Source organism: Myotis davidii, unplaced genomic scaffold (assembly GCF_000327345.1).
Source record: "Myotis davidii unplaced genomic scaffold, ASM32734v1 scaffold428, whole genome shotgun sequence".
Classification (NCBI taxonomy): Eukaryota; Metazoa; Chordata; class Mammalia; order Chiroptera; family Vespertilionidae; genus Myotis; species Myotis davidii.
This window is the reverse complement of record NW_006299834.1, coordinates 1,523,897-1,532,226: the sequence shown is the minus strand read 5'-3', so window position 1 is coordinate 1,532,226 and position 8,330 is coordinate 1,523,897. Positions and strand designations below refer to the sequence as shown.

The 8,330-nt window shown below is 59.9% G+C and overlaps 1 protein-coding gene across 1 annotated transcript in view; it reads left to right on the top strand.

Moving 5' to 3' along the window:
* Positions 1-569: 569 nt before the first annotated feature.
* The window catches only part of SERHL2 (serine hydrolase-like 2), a 13,049-nt gene continuing 5,288 nt past the window's right edge, over positions 570-8,330 (top strand). The window contains exons 1-8 of the mRNA XM_015571910.1: positions 570-752; positions 854-967; positions 1,816-1,835; positions 2,244-2,318; positions 3,475-3,587; positions 4,143-4,265; positions 5,667-5,737; positions 7,285-7,370. Coding sequence (XP_015427396.1) covers positions 623-752; positions 854-967; positions 1,816-1,835; positions 2,244-2,318; positions 3,475-3,587; positions 4,143-4,265; positions 5,667-5,737; positions 7,285-7,370 — 732 coding nt within the window. The 5' untranslated portion in view covers positions 570-622. The remainder of the gene's footprint in view (positions 753-853; positions 968-1,815; positions 1,836-2,243; positions 2,319-3,474; positions 3,588-4,142; positions 4,266-5,666; positions 5,738-7,284; positions 7,371-8,330) is intronic.

Below are 8,330 nucleotides of genomic sequence, written 5' to 3'. Positions count from 1 at the left end.
GGCGGCAGCGTGGGGCGGGGTCAGAGCGGGTCCGGGGCTGAGCCGGCTCCAGCTCTCCCTCCCTGTGACCTCGGGCCGGTGCTGCACCCCGTGCCTCAGTTTCCCGGTCTGCGGAGCGGGGTTCTTAACATTAAGAACCAGTCTTAATACTTGTGTGGCTGAACGGATGGATGCATAACTTACTGTGAAGATGTGGGAGATGGGCCACTGCATCTCACCCTCAGCAAAGACTCGGAAAATGTTGGCTATTATTATTATTATTATTATTATTATTATTACTGTTTACTCCAGTTTACAGAAAAGGAGCCGAGGCTGGGTTTTCATAACTTTGCTCACGGTTGCACGGCCAGCAAGTGGCAGAGCCCAGAGCTAGCCAAGCCCCAGACTATTCTGGAAAGTTCTGTGGTGAAGCCCTTCCAGGTTTTCCTCACTCAGTGGACCCAGTTTCTCTTCCCCTCCCCTGGGGATCCCCAGGCCCACCTCAGGGACTCTCCCCGTCACTGTGGGGGCAGCACAGGAAAAGGTGTGGCTGATGCCCTGCACAGTGGGGGTGAGGGGCTGGGCCCAGACCAAGGCTCCAGGACTGAGCCGATGGCTTTCAGGTCTGTTCTCGGAGCTGAGGATGGCTGTGCCCTGGGGCCACATCGCCGCCAAAGCCTGGGGCTCCCAGAAGGGCTCCCCCATCCTCTGCCTGCACGGCTGGCTGGACAATGCCAACTCCTTCGACAGACTCATCCCTCTCCTCCCAAGAGGTGGGCTGGGCGGGAGGAAGGCCAGGGCAAGGGGCAGGGCTGCGGGGGAGTGAGGGGAGAGGCCAGTGCGACACCTCTCCTCCCCCTTCCCTCCGCCCCAGACTTTTACTACGTGGCCATGGATTTTGGGGGCCACGGGCTCTCGTCCCACTACAGCCCCGGCCTTCCCTATTACTATCAGAACTTCGTGGGTGAGATCCGGAGAGTCTCGGCTGGTGAGTAAGAGGCAGAGTGTTGGGGAGCGGGGCACCCCTCTCACGGAGGGAGTGAGTGTGGTAGCCAGGAAGCAAGGCTGGCCTGGGGGTGACCTGCGTCAGGCCCCAGCTCTGCCCCAATCCCTGGGTGACAGGGAAGCTGGAGGAGGCCGGCAGGAGGGCCCACTCCTTCCTGCGGGGTCCGCCCCTGAGGGGGGCCCCAGATGCGGGGACAGAGGTGGGGAAGGCTGGACCCCAGCCCTGGCTCTGTGCTTTCAGCCCTGAAGTGGGATCGCTTCTCCATCGAACAGAAGGGCTGCGAGGGGGGGATGGTACTCAGGTCCCTTTCCCCTGCACTTCTGGGAACTTCAAGGGAAATGAAGGGGTTCATTCGACATTGACCTTTGGACACTGAGGCTTCTGGGCTCAGGTAACTCCCTTGAGGCACCTATGGCCCAGTAGGTAGTTGTCTCCCAATTTTTTTTAATATATTTTATTGATTTTTTTTTACAGAGAGGAAGGGAGAGGGATAGAGAGTAGAAACATCAATCAGCTGCCTCCTGGACGCCCCACACTGGGGATCAAGCCCACAAACCAGGCATGTGCCCTGACCGGGAATCGAACCGTGACCTCCGAGTTCATAGGTCAACACCCAACCACTGAGCCACACTGGCCGGGCAGTTGTCTCCCAATTTGATGAGGGAAATAAGGTCCCCTGAGTGGTCAGGTCTGATGAAGGGGCCATCTGGCCCCAGGGAGGGAGCCCCAAGTTTGGCAGGAGCCCCATCGCTGGTGGGAGAGGAGCTGGGAGGAAGTCTGGTAGGGTTTTGATGGCTGGGGAGCTCAGCCACTGCTGTTTTGTCTCGTAGGTGGCACTGTGGGTGGAATGGTGAGTAGAAGGCTTGGCAGTGATCACCTCTGGCCGCCGTGGTTGCTCCTCCAAGTGGGGGTGGGAGAGCAGGAGGAGGAAGTTACCTGGCACAGGAAGCACCTCTTGGGGCCACGAGTTTCGGGTCAGCGTTTCATTAGCTGTGCCAGCAGCTTGGTAGCTCCCAGCAGTAATCGCTGTGGCAGACAGAGCCCCGAACGCAGCCACCCCCGGGCTTCGGAGCTGGGTGCCTGGTGTGGACAGGGGAGAGGAAGGTGCCCTGAGGGATAGAGGGTCTTGTTCCGGCCTCTCGGTCAGCACCCTTGCCCCAGCCTGAGAGGTGTTTCAGGAAACACCAGGGAAAAGTTTGATCCCTTTCCCTTCAAGCGCCTCTCCTCGTCATTCTCCCCTTTTTGTGTCGCACCCTAGTTTTCCTGTATGTTCCCCGAGATGGTGGAGAAGCTTATCTTGCTGGACTCATCCCCTTTTGTGCTGGACTCTAATGTAAGAATGGGGCTGTCCCTGGGGAGACCCAGGTCCCAGGTGGGGCCCTGGGCACCGTCTCCTCTGGTGGGTAGCAGGGAGGTGGGGGGAGTGGCAGAGGATATACAAGAGGAGTCCGCCTCTCTCCCTCCCTCTGTCTCTCTCACATTGGTGTTTGTCTCTCCCTCTCCCTCTCCCCTTCCCCCACTCTCTTTTCTTCTCCCTCCCTCCTTTCCACTGTCTTTAAAAATCAATGGAAAAAGGATACTCAGGTGAGGATTAACAAAAACAAAAAAAAATGAGGTTGGGCCCTGGCCAGTGTGACTCGGTTGGTCCGTACACCGAGGGGCGGGGGCACTCATGGTCGGGGGCGCGGAGCGGAGCCCGGGGGCGCCCTGCAGCTCTGACGCTGTCGCTCTGCTCCGAGGACTCGGCTCCTTCATCAGCTTCAGCCTTCTTGTCTGCTAAGTGACCATAAACTCCGTAAGGGCAAGAACCATGGTGTCTTTTTTGTCGCCACCTGCCCAGTCCCGGCTTAGCCAGTGCGCAGTAAGCTCGGTGCATCACCCGTGGGTCATCGTGAGGGTCCGATGAGATGGTGGCTGCCACTCTGGCTCTTTCAGCTGCCTCACCCGCTGAGGTGACAAACACAGTGCCCGGGGCTGGTGACTGCTTGGTCCCCCCTGTGCTCTCAGCAGAGTGCTGCGTGCACCCACCCCCCGCCCCGCACTCCAGCCTCTTCCCAGGGTGAGTAGGATGGAAAGGGGTACACTCAGGGGCAAGCTGGAAACCCCTGAGCTGCACCCCCGCCAGTCTCCACGCCACCATCCGGAGTGACAGCATTAGTTAACCAGGTGAATTCTGGTTGAAGCATCACTCCAACCACCAGGCGGTCCCTGACGTTGCCGGACATGTTCCCCTCCATCGTCCAAGCTGCCCCTCCAGCTGCCATCCCAGCTGAGCCTCCGGCCGTCCCCACCACAGGCTGGGCTAGGCCAGCTGCGGCCAGGCAGGCAGCCTGCTCTGGGTCAAGGGCTAACTAGCAGGCCCGATCCCAGTTAGCCCGCACTGGGTCAGAAGGCATGGCCAGGGGCTGCTGAGGGCAGAGCCTGGGCTGGGGGAGGGGCGGGCCCTTGTCTGCATGGGGGGCGCTGCCCAGAGAACCACGAATCTTTAGGAACTGGAGAACCTGCTGACCTACAAGCGGAAGGTGATCGAGCACACGCTGCTGGTGGAGCAGGCCGCCCAGGAGCCCTCGCGCGCGCTCAGCCCGGAGGAGATGCTGCAGAGGTGGGTGCCAGGGGCGAGGCGGGCACCCATGGGGGAGACGGTGGGAGGACATGGGAGGAGCCAGTCACAGGGCCGGAGGAAGGAGCTTCGGTGGCAAGTCCACACCAAGCCTGCTTCTCTCTGTGCCCACCTGGGCCTCAGGCTCCCTGGCACCATTGCAGCTGCATCTGCCTCACTCTCCCCTGTGCAGCGACGCCCCTGCTCCCCTGGCACACTCTCTCCGTCAGCACCTTTGCTCCCTCTGGCCCCTCCCCAGGCCTGTCCCGGGCCCTGGCTCACTGCCCTCCTCTGGGCCTCAGCCAGGTGGCACTTCCTCTGAAGCCTGTCCCGACCCCCTGCGCTGTGGGTAACCGCAGGTCGGGGTGAGCACGCTGGCTGTCACTCCGGCACCTGTCCGTGCCTGGTGGGCAGGGCTCCGTGGAAACACCCCGCCCCCACGGAGGTGACAGCCCCTCCACCCCCCTGTGCCCTGGCGGAGTGGCCTCCCTTTCCCTGCCCTCTCCTGCCCATCGGCCCCTCCTGACCCATGTCACCCAGCGCCCTCCGTCTCCCCAGGTTCCTGAAGAATAACAGCCACGTCGGTGAGGAGTGCGGGGAGCTGCTGCTGCAGCGGGGAGCCACCCCGGTGCCCGCAGGTAAGGCGCTCACCGCCCGGCCCGCTGGTCAGCACGCTTCTTGGTGAGGAGCCATAATAACCAAGCTTGCCTTGGGCCAGGCGTGATCCTATGTGCTTTGCAAGTAGCGTCCCATTTAATCCTCCCTGCCCTCTGCTCAGCCCGTTCGGAGCAGGAGAAACTGAGGCTCGGCAAGGCCAAGTGACTTGTGCCGTCAGACGGTGCTGCCCACCCCGGAGGCCGCTCGCTGTGCGGGTCCTTGCGGTGGGGGCCCGTGTCCGAGGCTGGGCTTTGAGGGTGTCCTGAGGGGCCGAGTGGCTGTGAACGGGAGAAGTGGAGCTGGTGGAGCGCCGGCCCGCGTTGTCTGCTTCGCTTCCCGTTACATTCATTCAGGAAACTGTTGGGGACCACAGGAGACTCAGCTGGAAAGTTGTGAGGAGGACATTCTGAGAAAAGAGAAGTGTGCGGAAGGCCGCCTGCCCTGTTTATGGGTATTCTGACTTAGGGGCGTATCGAAGGCGGCGCCCCTAATTATCCCTTGACCTTTCCAAACAAGTCTGTGCATGTACAGATCCCCGGGTGTTTACTGGAATCCTTACGCTTAATCCCCGGATGCCCTTGCCTAGAGGACAGTGTAAACACCTGTGCCCTCCCAAGATTACTCACCCACTGATTGTGTCTAAAAGATAAACTTTATCTCAAGCTGCTGCTACAATAAAAGGCTAGTGAGGCAGGCAATCGAGGCTGCCTGGCTGCTATCAGCCAGGTGGTCCCTTAGCCCTCTCTCGACAGCGAAGCTGTCACCTGTTCGTCCGTCGTTCAGGGGTTGCTGATCAGCCCGGCAGGACACCTTTATTGCTGTGTTTTCAGTCCTGTGGTCTTCACTGAGAGCAACTGGAAATCACTTAAGGTGGGAAGGACAGGATCATACTTGCATTTTTAAATAGATCAGCATGGCTACAGAGTGAAGAATGGTGGCCAGAGACAAGTGTGGATGAGAAAAGAACAGATGGAGATTTTCTGCTGGGGAAGGGGTTAAGAGGTTTTATTCCCTCCCTAACTTCAGGGGAAAATCCCTACCTGGGGAAACAACCTTTCTCGGAGAGGTGACCTTGGTTAAAACACACAGCGCTAAAAGGGGAGCCAACATATTAAGAACAGTATGCCATATACGCCAGGTCCCTAGAAACATATGCTGTGCAGATATTTCTTCCCTGCAGCGACTGTGTCAAGCAGCAAGGATGGACCCGCTCCCCGCACTTTATGGAGAGAGCTCTGTGCCCGCCCCCAGCCCGGCTGACTGACTCCAGTTTATAAAGTACCCAGGAGGCGGGGTCAGAACCCAAAGCCTGTGGGCGCTGGGCAAGCTGCTGGGAGTGAGCGGTAGGGAGTGGTGGGGGCTGTGGAACTGGCCCCGCCTGTCCTTATGGCAGGAACTCGGGCCTAATCTGGTCAGAATTTCCAGTTGCTCAAGAGAAGCCAGCGGCCTGCTCTCTTGCATCGCTTTCCAGGAATTGCAGAAGCCAGAGGTCAAAGGTATGGACAGGACCCGGCACTGTTTTACCTCGGCCGCCAGTCTGACCTGTTGTGGGGGTTGTCAGTTACCATTTGAGCCTCCGCCTGCCCCTCCCTGCAGATCCTCATGGACAGAGGGCAGAGGGCCTGGGCCAGGCTCCCCACGTGCCCACACAGATGCGCACCCAGGCGGCCCCTGGAGCAGAAGCGGGCTAATCGGGAGGCACGGAAGCCGATCAGGCCAGGCCAGGGCCACGTGCAGAGATGAGCACAGACGCTGAACCCGATGACTAGCGGGTGGGAGAGGAGGAGGCGGGGTGGCAGTTGGCTGGATCAGTGTGTGGGGACCAGCCCCTCTGCAGTGGTCGTGGCCCTTTGGGCCCTGGGTTAGCCTAAAAGAAGACCAGGCGGGTTCCCAGACGCCATGGGAACAGGGCGGTGACATTGGGGGAGCTGCCCCCCTGCACCCCCTCCCCTCAGAGACCCTGACAGCCCCTATCCATCCTGGAGCAGGGCAGGGGACTGGGACACCTCCATCACTGGACCTGACCCCTCTGAACTCTGTTCGCTTCCTAGGGCTGCCGTTACAAATCCCATAGTCCGGGCTTACCTCTCCGTTCTGGAGGCCAGAAACCCAAGGTCAGGTGCAGGCAGGGCTGTGACAGACGCTGCGATGCCTCTGTCCAAGCTTCCTGGTGGCCCTTGGGTGTGTGCATGCTCCCTTGGGGGAGGCCGGAGCTAGCAGGATGCAGAACAGGGCGGCGGGAGGCGCAGGAGGTGGGCGGAGCTTGCAGTGTGACGTTCAGGTAGAAGGAGCTGGGTTGGCCTCCTGGACGAGGTGACTTTTGAGCAGAGCAAAGTGGTGCAGGTGAGGGCGTGGTCACAGGGAATCCAGGAGGGAGGTGGCCTGGGAGAAGGAAGGTGCCGGCCAAGGCCTTGGGAGAACCAGGGGGCTGTGAGCAGAGTGGAGGGGGCGGGCCCTTGGCTGCCTTCTTCTTTGTGAGCTGCCTCTGATGGGCCTAGGCGTCTGGGAACAGCTGGAGGGACTGGCCTGAGGGGAGAACCCAGCTCTGGTTCCCTAATGACTGCAGTGCCCAGCCCCTGCCACCTGCCACCGCGGGCCCGAGCCCTCCCCACAGGCTGCGTGGCCCTGGGGTTGCGGGCAGGATTGGTTTCACTTGTGTAGTTTAAACCCCAACATTTGGCCTGGAGGGGATTTTGAACAGGTTGTTCATATATAAAACAGAAAGGTTTTGTGCAAAAATAGAATTCCCAGTTTCTGTTGAAAAATGGGAAGGCCTGGCAGCATTCTGTTTCCCACCAGCAGCAGCTGCTGGCACGGCCCACGGCCAGGACTGGCACTGCTGGCTGGAGTCTGTGACCTTGGCCCCGCATGGAAGAGGGAGGGAGCATGGAAAGGCTTCCTGAGGTTTATTCTCTGACCTTTGAACTTGGGCCTCCTTAGTCAGAAAACCTCCGCTGGGGCCTGCTGGCTGGGGTGGCCACGCTCCTCGGCCCCCTGGTCCTCCCTGCTCCCAGCAGCCACGCTGCCTCCTGTCCCCACCCAGGGCTGCAGCAGGACCCGCAGGGCCCAGGGCCCCTTCGCTTGCAGATGCCCACACTAGGCTGCCACCTGTACTCTGCCCAGCTGGCTGTACTGGCGTTCCCACACCCTCGGGTTCAATCATGTCCTCGAATGGCTCAGAGCTCAGGAAAACGTCTGCTCACCCCTGGGTCACTGTACAGGACACCGCACAGGCCCAGCCAGATGGCAGCTGCGCGGGGCAGGCGCAGGGCAGAGGTGGGGCTCGCAGGCTGCCTCCTCCCTGCACCACTGCTCCCCGGCCTGCCTCTCAGGTCAGGTCCTGTGCTCCAAGGACTGTATGGAGGCTATCACACAGCCCTCCCCACTCCCCGGAGCACGGCTTCATCTTCCAGGGGACCCCTCCCATCCTGTCAGGAAATTCCAAGGGGTCCGGGCTGTGTTAGGACCTGGGCTCAGAGACCAAATACCAGGACAAAAGATGCTCCTAGCACTTTGTCACTGAGTTAAGTTTTGTGGCTTTTCCAAACCAAAGGAAGTTCCCCAACGCGGTGGGTATTAATGGACAGATGCATTGATGAGTTGATTTGATTTTTTTGTTTTTAGATTAATTTTGGAGAGAGGGGAAGGGAGACAAACATTGATTTGTTGTTCCACTTATGCATTCATTGGTTGATCCTTGTTTGTGCCCTGACCGGGGATCGAACCCGCAGCCTTGGCGAAACCGGACAACCTCTACCCAGCTGAGCTACCTGGCCCTCCCGGCAGCCACTTCTTGAGGGGACATTGCCAGGTGTGGGTTTAGCATGTCCGCCCTCTTCTCTGGTGGAGCCAGGAGCACTCACCAGCCTTTCGACCCTCCAACCTTTCTTTTTGCTCGATTTCTCTGACGAGTGGCGATGTGATGCCTCAGTGTTGGGTACCTTATGGTGTTTGAAGACCCGCAGGGTCATTTAAGGTTCTCAGAGACTCTGAGGCCAGAGGGGCCGTTGTTCCTACGTCCATCCTTCTGCGCTGCCCTCTGGGGTGGCCGGGTGGCCCCATGGCTTGTGGCCAAGGGGGGGCGGGCGG